We start from the raw sequence: 21173 nt of genomic DNA, 5'->3' as shown, positions 1-21173 counted from the left end.
GTCACTGTGGCTGTAATACTGTCCTGTCTTCCAGTGACAAAGAGTACAGGATCTTCTGTTCAACTTTTTAAAGCCTTGTCTTAGAAAAAGAATGGCTTTTAAAATAAAATGCAAAAGCTAGACACTCTCGATATACGTGGACTTCGGTTCTCATTCTCGTATTTCAGGTAGGCTGACCATTTATATTTCTCATAATCCAAATATAAACTGATGGCAGGGGAAATGAATACTATTAATTTTTCTCACTAAAATCATTAAGAATTTTTTCTAAAAGAGTGTTTTAGATACAGCTAAATATGAAAGATTTATGCTATCGCCATTTCTCCTTTGTGGTGATTACCAATCCATGTAGAAAAAGCTCAGCCCTATCCTGAAAATGTTATTTAAAAGTCTCAAATCACAAAGTCACATCAGGATGATACCTGTGTAATGAATCATAGGACCTGTTGTCAAAAACAATCTGATTTTTCCTTGGAGAATCCCGTCTATGAAGGGGAAAAACCATTTAAAGGGATACACAATAGAACTCTTAAAAATAATTCTCATTTTGTTACTGTTTTACAGGTTTTTAGTTATAGCAAACCGAAGAAGAACTAAAGAAGTCCATTAACTTTAAAATAATTGTAAAAAAAAAAAAAAAAGATTATTTGGAGACTAAGTCTAGTTATGTGAGGACACTGTTCACTTGATAATTACAGAGACTTCTTTAAAAAATCATTATGTAGTGGCTACTTTTACATACTGTAAAACCTACTTACATAAAAATTCAACAAGTATCAAAACACAGGACATTTCTATTAGAGTGAATATAAATAAAACTATAAACTCAAAAAGCACAGTAAAAATCACTGTAGCTTGAAGTATACAAAATTAGCTCTTCTAAGGAGGCATGTAAAGAACTTTTTTCCATCTTGAATACAAGATCTGTAAGCTCCCAACAAATGCTATGGGAAGATTCACAAACTTTCCAACATTACATTCCAGTCATGATTTAGAGCTTTCTTTTTTTTTTTTAATGTTTTTTATTGAAGGATAATTGCTTTACAGAATTTTGTTGCTTTCTGTCAAACCTCAACATGGATCAGCCATAGGTCAACATTCTTGCTTTTATTCCACTGTCTGACATCTTCACTTAATACAGCATATATTACAGGATATTGATCGATCTTATCACTAACATAATTTTGACACTGCGTATTTACTTTCAGTACTGTGCAAGGATAAAGTGTGCTTAAAAAAAAGCAAAAAAAAAAAGCCAATATACTTGTTTTCAGAAGGAATGAGGGGAGTAATTTAGGAAGAAAAGCAACACAGTTCTTTAATTGGGCATTTTAGAATGTTCACTCTGGGAAAAGAGAGGAGAACCATCTACCAGAGTTAGAACATGATTACAATACATTACTGGATAATAAGAACCCACATTCGATTAATCTATACAAAATATTTTTAAAATAGTGATGCTTAGAACATTTATTAAACTTTCTTTAGAAGTCTGAAAAGTCTCTGAGAGAATATTCTTTCCTTTATTAAATGAACCCAACCAGATCAAGGAACACATACATTCCACCTGGAGAAGTTTTTCCATGTCCCGTCTACCATAGAACTTTTGCCATGAATTTAAGTTTAGCTTTAGGCAAGCTCACTATGGAATCCCCATCAATGAGGCAGGGATGAAAGCAGGGACAAAGAGAAGGCATTCCTCCTCGTTACAATTTGCAGCTTCAAAGGACAGGGCACATCACAGGTCTGTTCTGATATGCACAGTCCTTGATAAACTGGGTTTTGTACAGTGCTACTGAAGAAAATCTGTAACTACTATTAGAGATACTTCAGAAGGCCACATCAATTAGGTATCTGGGAACATAAATGCAGTTTTTCCACTCTGTTGAAGAAACATATTCACCAAAAGCAATTCCAGCCAAATATATTCATCTTTCAGTCACAAAGAAACTGAAAGCTTCTATACACTCAAAAAGGCCCAGTTTCTTTGTGAAATTTAATTAACTATGTCATCACCAAATCTTTCCCACCAACAGGAAGAACCAAACAAAAAACCAATCCAAATTTACATTGAAGCTCATGTACAACAGACCTGTGACAATATAAGGTCTATTCTTGTATTTTTTAAAATTAGGCTTCTATAGTTAAGACATTAAGCCTGCTTTTTTATGAGGCAAAAATAAGGCGAATAGCTCAGAAACAAAAGGCAAAAAAAACACTTTTCATTCTCAAGACACATACTTTTTTCTATGAAAAATATGAGTGCTTTAAACTGTCTCATAAACCAAGAAAATGTTTCATCTATGTTTAAGACCTACAATATAAAATTAGTTATGACAGTAAAATATGCCTGGCTAAGAAATACTGAATTTGCTTGACCATGCAACACACAGCCCCTTGTAGAAACATGGATTAACTAGTGCTGTTTCTGGGCATTATCTTTCTTAACTCGACTATAATTAGAAGTTTCAACTGAAAAAGAAATCTTTCTACTTTATAAATTCAAAATTTTAGGTTTTATTCTGCTCTCTTAAATACTGTAGCCTTTTCTCTCCAGCTGCTTTTCAGTTTAAAGCATTATGTTTCTTTCAAAAGTTCAATGTTATTTATTGACAGTAACAATGATGTTGAGGTTATACAGGAGAACGTCCTGTTTCATAAGAAAAATGCTGAAGCAGCATTTAGGGCTGAAGCAGCACATATTTGCAAACTGCCTTCCAACTACTCAGAGAGAAAAAAGCGTGGATGTGTAGACAAGAGATCAAGCCAACGCTGGCAAAATGTTAATAACTGGTGAATCCAGGTGATGGATACATGGATGTTTGCTATATTATTCTTTCAATTTTTCTGTAGTTGTTTTGAATTTTTTCAAAATATAAGTACTGGGAGGAATAAAAGCTATCTAGAAATTTCAGACAACCTGGGTGATAATAATAAGCATATGGTAGAATTCAGACCCATAAAAACGCAGATGTTAATTTCTTCTTAGATACAACTGTAATATAAAACTTAGAAAAAAAACTGATTACCTGGAAATGACAGGTGACTTGCTGCCATTCATTGTATTTGTTCTTTCCCAAAGTTTTCTTGTCGGTTCTTTAAAAATTAAAGAACTTAAGTTAAATATCCTATATGCTCCCAGAGTTAGGATTCTAATTTGTATAATTTCAGATCCCAAAATGAAAAGAAATTAATAAGCAACTAAGTGTGACAACTTTCTCTATGAAGAACTTAAGATTGTTAAATTTACAATACTGTAATTCTATACACCAGATGGTAACAAGTTTCTCTAATAAAAATAGGATAATATGAATTAGGGTAGGATAATTTTGATTAATTACAATGAAATTGTAGGAATTACTTTAAATTAATAAGGATAGCTTAAATTTATTAGAATGGGAGAGTACGAACTATACACTCTTTTAAACTATTTTAAAAAGAATCTTTAATGTGTTCATGTACTTCAATATTTAATCTAAATTCAAACAGACCTCTTGGCAAAAAATTCAAGCAACTCAAAATATATTTCAGAATCACCTCATTCTACTGTATTTCCTTGATTTTCACACAACCAATTGTTAGGACTTAGCAGACAATTCCAGTTAAATAAAATTAGGTTTCTCTGAGCTTTCAGTTGATTGTGTTTTGAAAAGCGAAGTTCTAAACTGTTTCTGCTAACCTGGGCTGCCTCGCTGATGCTGTTACTGGCCTCACTGGATGACTAGGTGAAATCCGGAGTGGAAGCCTCTCATGGAAGAACAAATTTGGGCCATAGAAGAATCACGTCTAAGTTGCGCAGAATTTTAGCTTGAAAACCTGCCGAGTTCTACTGTGGCCCCTCAGCTGGCCTATGGACACACATGTATGCTAAACTAAACTCTCAACTCAAGCCTGAAGCACTGCTTATGTTCCGGATTTCTGCTGCCTTGAGTCATCTAGTGAAACAAAGTCATCATTCATCTTGCTTTACTCCTTGTCCATCAACCAGTTAATCATTACTCCTTCTGTATTCTCAAAGCTAACACACTCTCTCACTGACCACCACAGACTGAGCCAGTGGATGTCAGATAATCAGATGAGGATGTCCACGACAGACAGAATCAGAAACACATCCAAGAGATACCTCCAGAGTAGGGGAAAAGAGGGGAATCCTAAAGGACAACTGGACAGGCAGGGGATGGTCATAAGAACACTGTCACTAAATAAAGAGACAGGCAAAGTCATGTCTCCTAGTCCCTTCCAGCTCCAACTCCCCATCTCTGCCCATGCCATACCCACTTCCTTTTGAAAAAGCACTCCTTTCTCTACTTCCAGCTAAGCGAAATACTCTTCAAGGCAAGGCAAAATGTCACTTTTTCCTACAAAGATGATCCAGGTGACTCCTAACTATACAATCTCTTTCTCCTTGATACATTTCTTTAATATTCAACATGTGGTTACGAAACATTAATTTTTCACTTGTGTGTGTGTGTCTCAGCATCCCAGCTGAACCATGAATTTCTTGTGCTTAGGGTGACTTCATCTTTCGCTTCTTTTTGGCCTGGCAGGTGTCTAACATGCGGCAATTAAGGGGAAAAAACTGACTGCAGCAAGTGAAGTAAAAAAACCTCTAGACCTTTTCTGAATGAATCCCTAATTTTATAAAAATGGTACACATGTGCAAACACACACAAAAAAACACATGCAAAATCCATGCTTCAGTTTTCCATGTTTTAAATAAGGGGATATACATTAGACAAGGAGTCTGTACATAACCTTCATGGAATCAATGAGTATTTTGAAATGATGATCAGTTTTGTATAAAAATATGATTTTTTTCTTCCCTGGGAGAGGGCTCATAGCTCTTTTCAAATTCCAGAAAGTTCTGTGACTCTAAATTATAGCTGAGTCCTAAAATATCTATGGTTTAGTAATAGCATGTATACTGATTTGGGGAAGATAAAGGTAAAAATAAGTAAATCACAAACAATAGAACTTTTAATGAAGGTAACATAAACTGATTTGAGTCCTATACAGAGGAAAAATTATTCACAGTTACAATATTAATTATAATAGAGCAATCAGGCCACTACAGAGCCACTATTCAGTGAGAATGAGTGGTTGTTATAGGCATTTCCCTATAGTCGATTCCTATGGCTAACTCTAAATATTAATTCATCAAAATGATCAAACTTCATTCCAAATTAGGTAGGGAGAGAAACAGGCGTTCAGTGTTTAGTCATTTAGTCAAAAATGAAGACATGACATATAAAATCCTCGCCTTTAAGAATCAGTTACTAAAAGTGTTTCTCTTCCATCTAGATAACATATTTTTCCTTCTTTAAATGAGTAACTTCAAGTCACTAACAATAATATACACAGAATGTGTAAAAATGATGATTTTCAGACAAAGTCATAAAAAAACACTTTGGATTTTAATATATCTCCCAATGTCATAGAGAAACGAACAGCTGCTTCAGGGTCACAAAAGGTACAGGAGAAAGTCAGTGCTTTCAAGTGTGAACCAAGAATTTTAACGTTTTAGTAGCTAAGCAGTCACTTGATCTAAACATGGGGAAGGGGAGAATTTTTAATTGAGAAGTACTAATATTTAGACAAAGTTCATAAAGATGAAAATGTATCCCTTGAACTTACCAGGTGTAGTTGTTGAAGAGGCCTTAGAAGTTACAGGTTCTGAGTCTTCCTAAATATACAGAAATACATATTGATAACATCGTATCTTCTAGAAACCTGCTGTATACATTTGGTGCTTTATACCTTCTGCCATTTCCCACTTTTTCCCTCATCAGTCTTTTCTCTCCTCTACACTAAGTTGAGACTTTTTTCCTAACCCTAGCAGCCCCACCTCCAAACTCCTCCCTCCCCCACTGCAGTTCCTGATGGATCCTTCCTCATGCGCTCTCGATGAGAACCGCGCACACAATGAGAACCACACTTCCCAATGTGCTGCTGAATGCGAGAGAGGGCACAGCTAATAACCACCGGATTTGGTCAAATTCCTTCCATTCTAAACGCAAGGAAACTGAAACTCTCAGATAGTTTAAAAACCTAGAAAAAAGTCCTTCACTCCTTTAACAGCAGGCTTAGGTACATAATTAAATATAAGTAAAGATTCCAGTACTTTTCCCCTAACTAAACACATTCAACCTATTTTACTAAGAATGTCATTAAAAATATATAAAAAGTGATACCATTTTTAGTATCTGAAGAGTTAAAAATAAATATTGTTAGTTGAAATTAAGTTCAAACTAATCTTTGATATGAGCTATACTTGAATTTCACACTTTTGGGTGCAGCAGACTATTTTAATTTTTATTTATTTTTTGCTCACACCACTTGCCATGTGGGATCTTTGTTCTCAGACCAGGGATCAACCCATATCCCCTGCAGTGGAAGCACGGAGTCTTAGCCACTGGACTGTCAGGGAAGTCCTCATGAAGTAGACTCTTTTTTATTAACTTACACTTTTGTCCTCTTTTTGTTCTGTTTCTATCGTTGATCCCTTTTCAGCAATTCTTCTCCTAGAAAAAAGGTACGTCAGATTAAAAAAATTAAAACAAATCATGTAACAGTTTAAAACTATACCAAAAAGGAAGGGCTTCATCTAGTTAAATTATACTTAGAATAAAATTAACACAATTTTTTCAATTTTGGACACATCCATGTAATTTCTCACTCACCTCCTGGCCAGCAGGGCACTCATTTCTTCCATTAAACCACTACCCCCTAAAGGAAGGGGTCCATTTCCACGACCTGTATCTGTTTTTGATGAGGCCGAATTCACACCAGTGGTGTTCCCTCCGCTTGGGAAAGAGGCATCTTCCATCTTAATGAGAATATAAACACATAATAAACTCCTATGTGGGGCAATCCTAATATATCAATCCTTTATTAATATATTACATTCAAAACAGAAGGATATATCCACATTAATTTCAATAAAAACATCTAGGTATTATTTTTTAAACCTTAAGAACCAACAGAGTAATTTTATGTATCAATGAAGTTTTATCAAAGCTAACATCACCAATAATGGCATAAAATGCTATCGCATGTGGCATTGAAAAGGACATATTACATTGGTGGTAAAAATTGTGAAACCTGTCCCCCAAAATGCATAACCTCAATCAAATCTTAGGGAAATATCAGATCTACAAAATACTCATATTATTGTCTTCAAAAATGTCAGTATCATGAAAGAGGAAAATGAGGAATTACTACATTTTAAAGTAAATTAAAGAGACATCACAACAAAATTTAACAGGAGTGACCCTGAAATAGAAAAAAATATTGCCATAAAAGACATCATTGGACAACAAGTGAAATTTTAATAGATTTGCAGATTATGTAGTATTGTATCAATACATATCCTGATTTTGATAATTATACTGTGGTCATGTGGGTGAATGTTCTTCTTCTTACAAAATACACACTTCAGTATTTAGGGAAACAGGAGCATGGTGTCTCTGATTTATCCTCAATTCAGACAGAAAGAGTGTGTGAGTTTATGCAGAAGGAAACATATACAAAGAATAAACATGGTAAAACGTCTAGTGGTCAACCCAAGTAATGAATTTACAGAAACTCTACACTATTCTTGCAACTTTTCTTAAGTTATTTCAAATTTTTTTTAGTCAATGAAGTTAATAACACAGGGTTCATACAATGAGAATACAATAAATTCAATAATTTAGATGCTGAGACAGAATGAGACACACATAAGAAATACAATGAATTAGGAAATCCACTTACCCGTGACACTTTCCTAAGTTTTGCTCCAGCAATCGCAGCTGCAAGTCCAGTTAAAGGGCGATTGTCTTCAGACATGGATCCCGAAAAAAATCCAGAGGCAGGGAGGGGAGGAGCAGGAGGTGGAGGAGGAGGAGGGGGAACTTGATTGGGAAGAGGAGGTGGAGGAGGCGGGGGCGGAGGCCCTGAGGAAGGGAGTGGAGGCGGGGGAGGCGGTCCCGGGGGAGGAGGGAGGAGGGCCGGTGCCTGGGCAGGACCTGGCGGGAGTGGAGGAGGGGGCGGAGGTGCAGGTGGTCCCGAGACAGTGCCTGGAGAAAGAAATGTTAAGACCGTCAATGATAGAGCCACGTTACACTATCTCAGGAGGAAAGGTACGTAGAGTGACACACTAAATTAAACACTTATTACAAATTTATGAGCTCAATGTATACAACAGTTAAAATCCAAGTCAGTATTAAAAAGATACTACAAAAAAGTTTTTAAAAAAAGATACTACAATTTAAAGCCAAATCTTAAGATAACTACTTAAACGTAGAGTTTTAGTAATAGAACTTTGAAACAGATGTCTAATTAGGTTTCTATTTTTTTTCATTCATGGCGATTTCGTAAATAAAAGAAATGTCTATAAAATTCGGGATGGAGGTAGCATCACTGAAAAAAGAAATGTATGTATAGGTCGGCTGTTAGTGTTATTTGAAATAACAGACCCAAAATAATCTGGATAAACCTTAACAGTTGAGATAATAAATTCTACACTAATGAAATACATAGTCTACTTGCTTTCCAAAATGGCTGAATTGAGAACATGAAAGAAGGGTGGGTACCAGGCTTCAATATCTCAAAAACATTCCATACTTAAATACAGTGTATAAAGAGAGTTGAGAATAACTCAACTCAGAATAACAAACCTTTACTTTATTAAAATAAAAGTAAATACTCAAAACAACTATTAGAAATAACCAGGAGACACAGAACTTGTACAGAGTTTTAGCCTAGAAGACGGGGGTGGGAGAATGTCCAGGTCTTGTAAAATCACAAAGTAGTGGACAAGAATAAGAATCAGGAGACTGACCCTGTAGGTCCTCCCCCTTCCTTAAAGGCTTAAAGGGCTGTTTTAGGACAAATAAAACTATTTGCGTATTGGGTGGTTAAGTTTTTCAAAACTGCCAACTTTGAACAGTGACGGGCTGTCAATCTTCCAACAGAACCCTAGGATACAGGAGGTGGGCTGTCTGACCTTGTCAAACTGTGCCTCTTTTGTCCAGCACTACTTTCACAGTGATACTGAACTGCATGTTAGAATTGCAATGCAGTGTTTAAGCAAAATTCAGCAAGTCAACATGAAAAATATATATACGGAGATAACAAGTCCCCTAGAACTAAGATTTTTCTTAAGGAGATGTGCTTAAATCCAAACTATAAAACTGCTTCTTTGTAAAGTACAAATTTGTCATATTCCTTCCTGAATTTCTCACTAAATCCTATTTTTAAAAAGGAGGTGGTTGCTAGGCATCTTTTTATTTACTTACAGAACCAGGTCCTTCTCTACTTAAGAATAATCCATACCAAGACGATTACAGGAGAAGGCAATGGCACCCCACTCCAGTACTCTTGCCTGGAAAATCCCATGGACGGAGGAGCCTGGTGGGCTGCAGTCCATGGGGTCGCTAAGAGTCAGACACAACCGAGCGACTTCACATTCACTTTCATGCCTTGGAGAAGGAAATGGCAACCCACTCTAGTGTTCTTGCCTGCAGAACCCCAGAGACAGGGGAGCCTGGTGGGCTGCCGTCTATGGGGTCGCACAGAGTCAGACACGACTGAAGTGACTTAGCAGCAGCAGCAGACGATTACAACCCCCTTCCCTGTCACCGAAACAGTATGGGGAGTAGGGGGATGCCTGCGGAGGATGCTACCATCTCCCAACTATGCCTACATGCTGCCCCGTCTTACAGTCCGGACCATGGAATCCTTTGGGGCACACATCACGACTGCCCTCTCCCCACTCTGTGCAAAGTTGGGATGCTCCCCATGGCTTAGGGTGGCAGCCACCCCTGGAAGTCTGACACGAGAAGCCCAATGCATACAGGAGGGGCCAAAAAGAAACAGGGTCCAAGATCAGCACTGTCCCAGAGGAGACTCCTGGACGACACAGATCTGATGACTACAGTTGGGCACTATATGTAATCTCTGTATTTCCCAGAAATGAAAGGAAGACACGTTTGATTATACATTTTTTGTGTGGATTAATGTGTCTAGTAATGTCTTCCCAATGATTATTCAGAGAAATGTACAGAGACCCTGAAACACGGAAAAACACCTCCAACACTGCAGAAGAACCCAAATCTAGCTCAACAGGGAAATTCCTCCTACTGATCCTCCAAATGCAATAAATCCAACAGAAGGAAACCCACCTTCAACTTTTTCAAAGCCATCTTCCCCACTCTCCTAGGGAAGTGAAGCTGTGTGGGGTGAGACATTTTCAAGGGGTTAGCAAACGGTTAGTCGCGATGAGGGAAGCCTTACCCTGCTGGGCTGGAGTCTCGGCCGGCTGAGAGGCTGCCTGCAAGCCTGGCTCAGGAGCAGAGGAGTCTCCCAGCACAGAGTTTAGAGGAGTCTCCACAGAGGCAGGGGCAGCTGCAGAGGGAGAAGGGAGAACACTAGGCTTGGATGAGGGAGTTGAGGCAAGAGGGGTGCTCGGAGGCGGAGGAGGAGAAGCTTGAGATCCACAGTGCGAGAGTGGCGCCAGGGGAGGCAGTGGTGGCGGCGGTGGCGGCGGCGGCGGCCCTGAGGTAGGCGGCGGAGACACGGGGTGCGGGACAGAGTCGAGCAGCCCGTTGGGTGCTGTTGGTGAGGGGGGCAGCGGGGGCACAGGAGAAGAGACACAAACGGGGAGGACAGGCCTTGGACCAGTGGCTTTGCCTGGGGGGCTGCTAATCATTACTGGAGGAGATGGAGGGAGGGGGGAAAAATTGGAAGTAGGCCAGGCACAGGGCTTCGTAGCTGGAGGCTGAGGAGAGGGTGTGTTCACAGGAGAAGAAGGTCGAGAGTTTTTGTTCAGAGGACGAGGAACTGTAGCATAGTGGGGAAGAACGGGGTGGAAGGCTGAACCTAGAGATGTCGCAAAACGTGTCGCGGAGTGTCGAAGTGGTGGTGTAGGGGGTGTGGAAGTAGGTGGCAAAGCGGTCACTACAGCGTATTCAGGAGTGGCCTCTGACACTGGAGCTGAGATGACTTTAGCGTATGATGGAGGAGGTGCTGAAGGAGGCTGGCAACTGGCATACTCAGGAAGTGGAGCACTATACAGGGAGCTGTCGGAGGATGGAGCTGGACAGAGGTAGAAAGCAGCGGCGAAAGACAGGATAAAAAAGGAGAGAGAAAAAGGGAGCTAGTAAAGCCACAAAACCAGCATTCAGACAAAATGTACAAATGTAGACTACAGTTAGTTCCAGAGAATTAAAGCACATGTGCAAATACCTGACTTCACTCAAGAACATTTTAACTTATAAATGTTGAGATCCAAGACAGTATGTTTTCTTTAAATCAAGTAACAAATCAGTAAATTAAACTGATTAGCTTATTCTTAATCTTCATTATTTTATCCACTAAAAGGACATTAACATTACATGAATAAGATCACAAAGAAGAATAAGTTGCTTTTTAAAAATAATAAAGAGAAACTAGCAAAAAGTTCATCAGCAAGGGCTAGAAACCCCCAAATTCAATGATCATTTGTGGAAAAGTTGACTATAATCTCAGAAAATAACTAGGCAATCAAAACAAATGAATTAACTCAACAAACCAATCAATATTTAATCAACCCACATTGAGACTTTAGCTATAGATCATATGGAATAGAAAAATTCTTAAATCCTATAATACATGTTCATTTTAATGAATGTCAAAATACCTCGAATTTTTAGTCATATCTTTACCCTTATGTCCTTCAATAAAATTCCATCATATTTAGTAATTTTCACTAATTTTTCACAATATTAAAATACATTTAACATTACTAGTTAGCTTTAGAGACAGTATTTTTTAACTTGCTGTTTTTAATTCCTCCTTCAAAAACTTGAGAACAAACACAGTCAAGCAAATTTCTGGAAAGCTACAGTATTCAAGAAAATTGAAGAAACCTCAAAAGGGAAATATATTCCAAATTCATCTAACACAAAAAATTTCCCATGAAAATAATTTACACTTTATATAAAGCCAATTTATACGCAGTTAGAAGAATTAGAATGCCAGAATAAAATTTTCCAAGAGCTTTAAGTCTCCAAGCAATAAAAGCAACACAGAGATAAATTTAAAAAAAAAAAAGATAAAGTAGCAATTGCCACATATTTTTTCTAATTTCGAATTGTACTGCTTAATCCCAAGAATCTCAGATGCTAAATATTCTTCCCAATTTACGACTCCACCAAACACCAGCAGGCTCAGACATCAGGAATACAGAAGAGTCTAAACTTGTCTTACCGGCGCTCGATACTCTCCGCTCCCGCTCCCACTCCAGCTGCTCCCGCTCCAGCTGCTCCTGCCGCTCTCGCTCCTGCCTTTCGCGGTCCAGCCTCTCCAGCCGCTCCCGCTCCAGGCGCTCCTGCCGCTCCCGCTCCTGCCGCTCCCGCTCCAGCTGCTCCTGCTCCAGGCGCTCCCGCTCCAGCCGCTCGCGCTCGAGGCGGTCCCGCTCCAGCCGCTCCCGCTCCACTCTCTCCCGCTCCAGCCGCTCCCGCTCCAGCTCCTTCTGTCGCTGCTGCTCCTGCAGTTGCCTGAAATTAAGAAAGTCGACAGCAGGCAATTACGGCTACTCACAATGAAAAACCCATTCTTTTCGCAATGAACCTACAGGAACCTTATTTCTGATTCAAATACAAAGCAGTGTAGACCATGCAATCAACATCCCTCCTTCCCCAAGAAGGACTATGTTCAGTATAGACAGCTTGTGTTACATACACATGAAAAAAATGTCTCTTATTAGGATCATTTTCGCTGCTTCAGCACATTAAACTAATACCACATTTTATCCTGCACTTTTCCTGAATAAAGTGGTCCAAAGAAATGAATAACTGAACATACTACTTTAATGACCAAGACATTATCTCATTTAATGAAAATATTTCTAATTTGTAATTGCCTTCCTAAAATGACATCAAATTTTCATTGTACAAATTATATTTTATCATATCAGAAAATACAATGGCTAGTGACAGCAATAGCTCAATAAAAGTTTGGTGAATGGGAGAAAAACAGTTAAGAGAAGAAATAAACTTTAAATCATATTAAATCTCATATCCAGAGGTCAGTATAATTAACATTTTAGCATTCATGCTTCCAGACTTTTCCTCATGTAAAAATACATGAGGAATATAAACCAAAAACCAAGTAAAACAGAGTATTTCTCTACCACTCTGAAATCTGTTTTCCTCTCTCCCACTTGATATATTGGAAAAGGTATTTAACGCACTAAGTAAAGTTTTGCACCTTTACTTTTCATGCCTGTGTAGTATTCCACTGTTCAGTTGTTCTTAGTTTGAGCAGTCTCATATGGTACATGTTAGCCTAATACTATTACTAATATGGAAATAAATATTTATCCTCACATATCTTTGAACCGTTTTCTAACTGCTTCTTAAGCATCATCATCCACACAGATATGCTAGATGAAAATATATAAATATCAAGATTTTTGACATATAGTTCCAAATTGTCTTCAGCAATAGTGGTGCCAATTAACAGTCGCCAGCAGTCCAACAGTATATGAGAATATCCACTTTTCTTTCCTTTCACTAACACTGAACACTATCATTGTTTTTAATCTTTGCTAATATGATTGATATCATGTAACAATTTTCATTTATTTAATTACTTCTGATGTTAAATATTTTACAATTTGTTTACTGATTTTTATATTAGTATTGACTGCATATGTTCTTTGATCAGCTTTCTCTTGGGAGAGTTAATATTCCATATTTCTTTAAAAGGTTCTTTTCTATATTAAAGGTAACAATGCTTTGTCTCATGTTGGTCGTAGGTATTAACTTTTATTATGGCTTTATGTCTTTGATTTTAAAAGTGGTGTTTTGTAGTAAGGCTTTTAATTTTATACAGAAAATCGAGTAATATTATTCCTTTATGTAACCTGCTTTCGATATCCTTCTTAGGCAGCCTTGTCCCACAAAAAGATTATATAGTTGCTAACACTTTCTTTTCATACTTTTATTTTTTACAATAAAAGCCTTAGTTCATATGAAATCTGTCTTGGGCTTAACACGTGTAGAAGTGACCTATATCACAGAACCTATTACTGAATAGTTTATAGCCCTGATTTAAGATGTCACCTTTACATGTGCTATTACTGAACTTCCAAATGTTCTGGAGCGTGGATCTGCTTGTCTGGCAAGGCACTTGATGCTCTGATACCCAAAGTATACTTTAATATTTACTAGGATGAAGCCATTCTTATTACTCTTCTTTTTGAATTTTTCTAGATGATTCTCAGATATTTAACTCTTTCTAGGTAAATTTTAGAATCACTTTGTTAAATGTACCCTTTCTGCCAACACCTATGCTTTCAATCCTATCAATGTTTCATTAAATTAGAAAAACAGTCATATTTTTATCTCCTTATCTAAGGAAGTATAGAATGTCTCATATTTATATTCAATTTGACTAAAAATCTTAACTCTAGGGCTTCAAATATGACTATAAAAATATCTGCAATTATACTAAAACCTGCAGAAGCCTCCTGCGTGTGGCTCTAAAATAGTTTTTTACCTTCCATACATAATATAACAGAGCAAGAAAATGTCTCCAAGTATCCAGCTCAACTTAAACGATTAAACTGCTATAAAAATTAACCTGCCCTAAGATTTAAAATAAAAGGTTATATTCATCTTACACATAAAATATTTCAAAGCATTGGCGGGAAGATTAAATGAGACAGTATCATGAAAGCTCTTTAATAAGTACCCGGGGCATAAGAACACTCAATAAATGTGAGCTATAGTAATAACTATTTGGAAATTTCAAATTGAAACTTTCCCTGGACTGACTGATAAGCTGACTGAGTTCTGACTAGCGGGAGTGCTACATGACAGAAATGTGTATGCTGTCTTTTGTTCCTCCCAGCAGTATCAATGAACCAATAAAATCTTTCCATAAATCTCTACCTTTCATGTTTCCTTAACTGATTATTAAACAGAAAGAAAAGTCCAAGCCCTCTCCTATTAGCATAAAAACACAAAGCTTCTTTCTGAACAGATCATCATACTCAGTAAATGCAAGAGAAAAACAGAAGACACCTATGGTAGTCCTGCTTTATGAGAAATAGCTGCTTAAAAATACTGACAAATAATAAAATCTGATTTTTAGGGTACATTACTGACTTCATTCTACTATTTGATAAAATACTAGCTGCCAAAGTTTCTGAGGGATAATGATATCACTGTAGGGACGAGGGCAAGAAATAAGGTATATTCAGAAGAATGTTTTTAATAATAAGACAAAATTATTATTTTTGAATAACCAGCATCTGCCAAAGCCTTTGACTGTGTGGATCACAATAAACTGGAAAATTCTTAAACAGATGGGAATACCAGACCACCTGACCTGCCTCTTGAGAAACCTATACGTAGGTCAGGAAGCAAAAGTTAGAACTGGACATGGAACAATAGACTGGTTCCAAATAGGAAAAGGAGTACGTCAAGGCTGTACATTGTCACCATGCTTATTTAACTTATATGCAGAGTACATCATAAGAAACGCTGGGCTGAAAGAAGCCCAAGCTGGAATCAAGATTGCCAGGAGAAATATCAATAACCTCAGATATGAAGATGACACTACCCTTATGGCAGAAAGTGGAGAGGAACTAAAGAGCCTCTTGATGAAAGTGAAAGAGGAGAGTGAAAAGGTTGGCTTAAAGCTCAACATTCAGAAAACTAAGATCATGGCATCTGGTCCCATCACCTCATGGGAAATAGATGGGAAGACAGTGGAAACAGCATCAGACTTTATTTTGGGGGGCTCCAAAATCACTGAAGATGGTGATTGCAGCCATGAAATTAAAAGATGCTTACTCCTTGGAAGGAAAGTTATGACCAACCTAGATAGCATATTAAAAAGCAGAAACATTACTTTGCCAGCAAAGGTCCGTCTAGTCAAGGCTATGGTTTTTCCAGTGGTCATGTATGGATGTGAGAGTTGGACTGTGAAGAAAGCTGAGTGCTGAAAAACTGATGCTTTTGAACTGTGGTGCTGGAGAAGACTCTTGAGAGTCCCCTGGACTGCAAGGAGATCCAACCAGTCCATCCTAAAGGAGATCAGTCCTGGGTGTTCACTGGAAGGACTGATGTTGAAGCTGAACTCCAATACTTTGGCCACCTAATGCGAAGAGTTGACTCATTGGAAAAGACCCTGATGCTGGGAGGGATTGGGGGCAGGAGGAGAAGCGGATGACAGAGGATGAGATGGCTGAAAGGCATCACCGACTCAATGGACATGAGTTTGAGTAAACTACGGGAGTTGGTCATGGACAGGGAGGCCTGGCGTGCTGCGACTCATGGGGTCGCAAAGAGTCGGACGACCGAGTGACTGAACTGAACTGAATGAATAAACTCAGCTAGGGCTTATGTTGCATTTGAAATACACAACACTCATCAAAAAATAAGAGCATATGAAATGTAATACTCTAAACAACCTACTGGGTCCAGAAGACAAAAGATATACCCATATTATTCTAACTAGAATATATTTGAAAACAGAAGCTAGGGGAAAGTATTCAACTTTTAATGTAGCTGTACTAAGATCTATGATTAGAACATTTAATTTATTAGGCTCTGTTACAATCCTGTGTTACCTCTTTCATTTTATTCTATCAAAATAATACAAGCACGTAGTTTTTAAAGTTTGTAAGAAAAACACAGCAGTTCACTGCTCCAATCCTCCCATCTCAGTTTTCAACATATCAGAGATAATTACTGTCAACTCTTTTGGCTTGTTTCTTTAGATATGCCAGTTTTTTTCATTATTTAAATTTTATAAAATATGTCTACTGACATAAGATATCTCTTGCAACTCCCTCACCACACACAGGCTTTTCTCAATATAGTCATGGGAAAATACTGATTCTTGGTTATATCAATATTCATTCAGAGTTTACATTATTAATACGATAATGTAAACGCTGTTCATAGCTGAACCACATAGTTAGTACTCTAAGACTACATTTCATTTCTCATGCAAATTCTTGTTTTTTTTCCTTAACCCCCCAGTTAATGGCTGCTTCTCTAGACCACTTTTAACACAAAAAATAAGCTTAAAGCACAGGGAGAAGGCCAGGTATGAGTAAAGTGAATCTGAAAGAATTATTAAATAATGGCATTAACAACCAATGTATCCTGACTTAAAAGAACAGTTCCACATGTCATAATACCTGGGTTTTCAGGCTATGAAAGAAAAGGAATATACTGATGTAAGAAAAGATCACAATGCCAGAAAGATTACCCAAGTTCACTGATGGAAGACTGAAGTAGGCGGTTCCTACAGCGGCAGGAGATTCTGTTATTTATTTTTTTGATTTGAGAGGAAGAAAGACGCAAGAAAGAAAAATGTTTGAAGTCTCTCTAATTTTTAGCCTGCTCACTGAAAAGAAACACATCTAAACATATTTTCCCAAGTTGTGTGTCAAAATCTCAGGCTTACAAATCCATAGTGGAATGAATAATTCCCACCTAAATTGGATGGCATATTTAAATCTACTGACTTTCATGTTTTGACTTCTAAAGCAAGACATTTGTATATCTTTTTAGGGGGACACTTTCCAAATTTATAAACTCTGCTTTTCTTAGAAATATCACTGCCAACTCACACACTGGAAATGCACATGATTCTTCTTCCCAGAGTTCTGACTACAAATGACTGTTTCCAACTGAAAATTTTTTCAAAGTACACAGATCCTAATTCTGAATGACGGAAACATTCTGGAGACTAATTTTTCTCTTAGTTGTGCATTTTACAGCAATTAAAAAGTTTCTGAGAAAATATATTTTTTCATAAAAAAAACAGTGCAAATGACTAATATTATAGCCATAAAGAGCATTTAAAACTATGGGGAAAAATTCTTCCCACCACCAAAATGTCTATTTCTTCCTGAGAAGAGTTATCCCCAAATGTAAAGAGAATGCACAAAGCACCAGGCAACAATAAGATCAATAGCTTTTTTATCTACCTGAACACATATTTAGTTTATGTTAACTCAAAGACTTATTTTTCTTACAGCAAGCAAAATCTATACAAAAATTTGAAAACACATTTCATTCAGCCTTATGTATAATAAAAAAATAGCACTAGGTAAATGAAAAGTAATTTAAATTTCAACATAATGAAGTAGGAGGGTGGATCGGGAAAAATGCTCCAGGTTGATAATATTCAGTAACACTAATGCTACCAACATTTGACAGAAAATAAAACCGCATAAATAAAATGTGAGAAAAAAAAAAAAAAAATAAAAAAAAATGTGAGCATTTCATTTCTCTATTAGTAAACAAACAATGGATAAAACTAAACAAGATAATAAAGTTTTTAATATTACAAAACTCCTGAGACAGGAGACAATACTCACAAGAGAAGGCGGTCAACTCTTGGTCCATCCTGCCTCTGAAGGCTAATCGGAGAACAGTATACTCTCATCGTTGCAACTCCTACTTCTGTGCTGGGGTTATCACTCCCCTCTTATAACTTTCAGGTAGTAGTGGTGATGTGCAAACTATTTATAGATACTAACTAAATTAAGTTCTATGCTGAGACTGACACAGGACTGACTCATGTTTCTTGGAATACGTTTTTTCATCAGTTAGCCAAGGAAGCCAAATTAATAGTATGAGTAGGAATCAGAAATTGGTATTAACAAATGACACACAATATACGAATAGAAAACTATACTATCATCATCTTACTATAGCAGAAGCATTGGACTAATAAGATTTAACATCTAAGGTAAACATTCATTTTATCAACTCAATTTTACCCTCATGAAAAATTTTAAAATTAAACTTGTAAAATAGTTTAGAAGGTCAAAGTGTTACAAAGTTTGTAATAAAACACTAATTCAACACTCACAGAAAACTAACCAAACTGATGACATGGATCACAGCCTTGTCTAACTCAGTGAAACTATGAGCCATGCTCTGTAGGGCCACCCAAGACGGACAGGTCATGGTGGGAACTTCTGGCAAAACGTGGTCCACTGGAGAAGGGAATGGCAAACCACTTCAGTTTTCCTGCCTTGAGAACCGCATGAACAGGATGAAAAGGCAAAAAGATAGGACACTGAAAGATGAACTCCCCAGATCAGTAGGTGTACAACAAGCTACTGGAGAAGAGTGGAGAAATAACTCCAGAAAGAAGGAAGAGACGGAGCCGAAGCGAAAACAACTAGTTGCGGACGTGACTGGTGATGAAAGTAAAGTCTGACACTATAAAGAACGATACTGCGTATCACAGTAATCCAAGCCTATGCCCCAACCACTGATGCCGAATAAGCTGAAGTTGAATGGTTCTATGATAACCTACAAGACCTTCTAGAACTAACACCCCAAAAAAGATGTCCTTTTCATCACAGGGGACTGGAATGCAAAAGTAGGAAGTCATGAGATACCTGGAATAACAGGCAAGTTCGGCCTTGGAGTACAAAATGAAACAGGGCAAAGGCTAACAGAGTTTTGTCAAGAGAATGCACTGGTCATAGCAAATACCCTCAACACAAAAGATGACTCTACACATGGACATCACCAGAAGAGTCAATACTGAAATCAGACTGATTATATTCTTTGCAGCTGAAGATGGAGAAGCTCTATACAGTCAGCAAAAATAAGACCGGGAGCTGACTGTGGCTCAGATAATAAGCTCCTTATTGCCAAATTCAGATTTAAATTGAAGAAACTGGGAAAACCACTAGACCATTCAGGTATGGTCTAAATCAAATCCCTTATGATTATACAGTGGAAGAGACGCATTTTCAAGGGATTAGATTTAATACAGTGCCTGAAGAACTAAGGACGGAGATAGGAGACATTGTACAGGAGGTGCTGATCAAGACCATCCCCAACATCCCCAAGAAAAAGAAATGCAAAAAAGGCAAAATGGTTGTCTAAGGCCTTACAAATGGCTGGGAAAAGAAGAGAAGCAAAAGGCAAAGGAGAAAAGGAAAGATATACTCATCTGAATGCAGAGTTCCAAAGAATAGCAAGGAGAGATAAGAAAGCCTTCCTCAGTGATCAATGCAAAGAAATAGAAGAAGACAACTGAATGGGAAAAACTAGAGATCTCTTCAAGAGAATCAGAGATACCAAGGGAACATTTCATGCAAAGATGGGCACAATAAAGGACAGAAATGGTATGGACCTAACAGAAGCAGAAGATATTAAGAAGAGGTGGCGAGAATACACAGAAGAACCGTACAAGAAAGATCTTCATGATCCAGATAACCATGATGGTGTGATCAATCACCTAGGGCCAGACATCCTGGAATGAGAAGTCAAGTGGGCCTTAGGAAGCATCACTACAAACAAAGCTAGAGGATGTGATGGAATTCCCATTAAGCTATTTCAAATCCTAAAAGATGATGCTGTGAAAGTGCTGCACTCAATATGCCAGCAAATTTGGAAAACTCAACAGTGGCCACAGGGCTGGAAAAGGTCAATTTTCATTCCAATCCAAAAGAGAGGCAATGCCAAAGAATGCTCTAACTACTGCACAACTGCACTCATCTCATACACTAGCAAAGTAATGCTCAAAATTCTCCAAGCCAGGCTTCAACAGTATGTGAATCATGAACTTCCAGATATTCAAGTTGGATTTAGAAAAGGCAGAGAAACCAGCGATCAAATTGCCAACATCCGTTGGATCACAGAAAAAGGAAACAAGTTTCAGAAAAACATCTACTTCTGCTTTCTTGACTACACCAAAGCCATTGACTGTATGGATCACAACAAACTGTGGAAAATTCTTCAAGAGATGGGAATACCAGACCACCCGACCTGCCTCCTGAGAAATCTGTGTGCAGGTCAAGAAGCAACAGTTAGAACCGGACATGGAACAACAGACTGGTTCCAACTTGTGAAAGGAGTACGTTAAGGCTGTATTTTGTCACCCTGCTTATTCAACTTCTATGCAGAGTACATCATGCAAAATGTCAGACTGGATGAAGCACAAGCTGGAATCAAGATTCTCAGGAGAAATATCAATAAACTCAGATATGCAGATGACACCACCCTATGGCAGAAGGCAAAGAGGAATTAAAGAACTTCTTGATGAAAGTGAAAGAGGAGAGTGAAAAAGCTGGCTTAAAACTCAACATTCAAAAAAGGAAGATCATGGCATCCAGTCCCATCACTTCATGGCAAATGGATGGGGAAACAGTGGAAACA

The 21173-nt window shown here is 37.7% G+C and overlaps 1 protein-coding gene across 14 annotated transcripts in view; it reads right to left on the bottom strand.

Moving 5' to 3' along the window:
• ENAH (ENAH actin regulator) overlaps positions 1-21173 on the bottom strand; it is a 175782-nt gene that overhangs the window by 12091 nt on the left and 142518 nt on the right. For 6 of the 14 annotated variants that reach the window (XM_070474441.1, XM_070474444.1, XM_070474439.1 and 3 more), the window contains 8 exons: positions 12229-12518; positions 10276-11076; positions 7753-8057; positions 6681-6826; positions 6464-6521; positions 5635-5683; positions 3030-3096; positions 423-485 (listed from right to left, as the gene is read on the bottom strand). In XM_070474441.1, coding sequence (XP_070330542.1) covers positions 423-485; positions 3030-3096; positions 5635-5683; positions 6464-6521; positions 6681-6826; positions 7753-8057; positions 10276-11076; positions 12229-12518 — 1779 coding nt within the window. The remainder of the gene's footprint in view (positions 1-422; positions 486-3029; positions 3097-5634; positions 5684-6463; positions 6522-6680; positions 6827-7752; positions 8058-10275; positions 11077-12228; positions 12519-21173) is intronic. The other 8 variants (XM_070474445.1, XM_070474446.1, XM_070474438.1 and 5 more) reach the window with 5 other exon arrangements.

Source organism: Odocoileus virginianus, chromosome 11, assembly GCF_023699985.2.
Source record: "Odocoileus virginianus isolate 20LAN1187 ecotype Illinois chromosome 11, Ovbor_1.2, whole genome shotgun sequence".
NCBI lineage: Eukaryota > Metazoa > Chordata > Mammalia > Artiodactyla > Cervidae > Odocoileus > Odocoileus virginianus.
The sequence above is the reverse complement of the archived record's forward strand: the minus strand, read 5'-3'. Positions and strand labels throughout refer to the sequence as shown.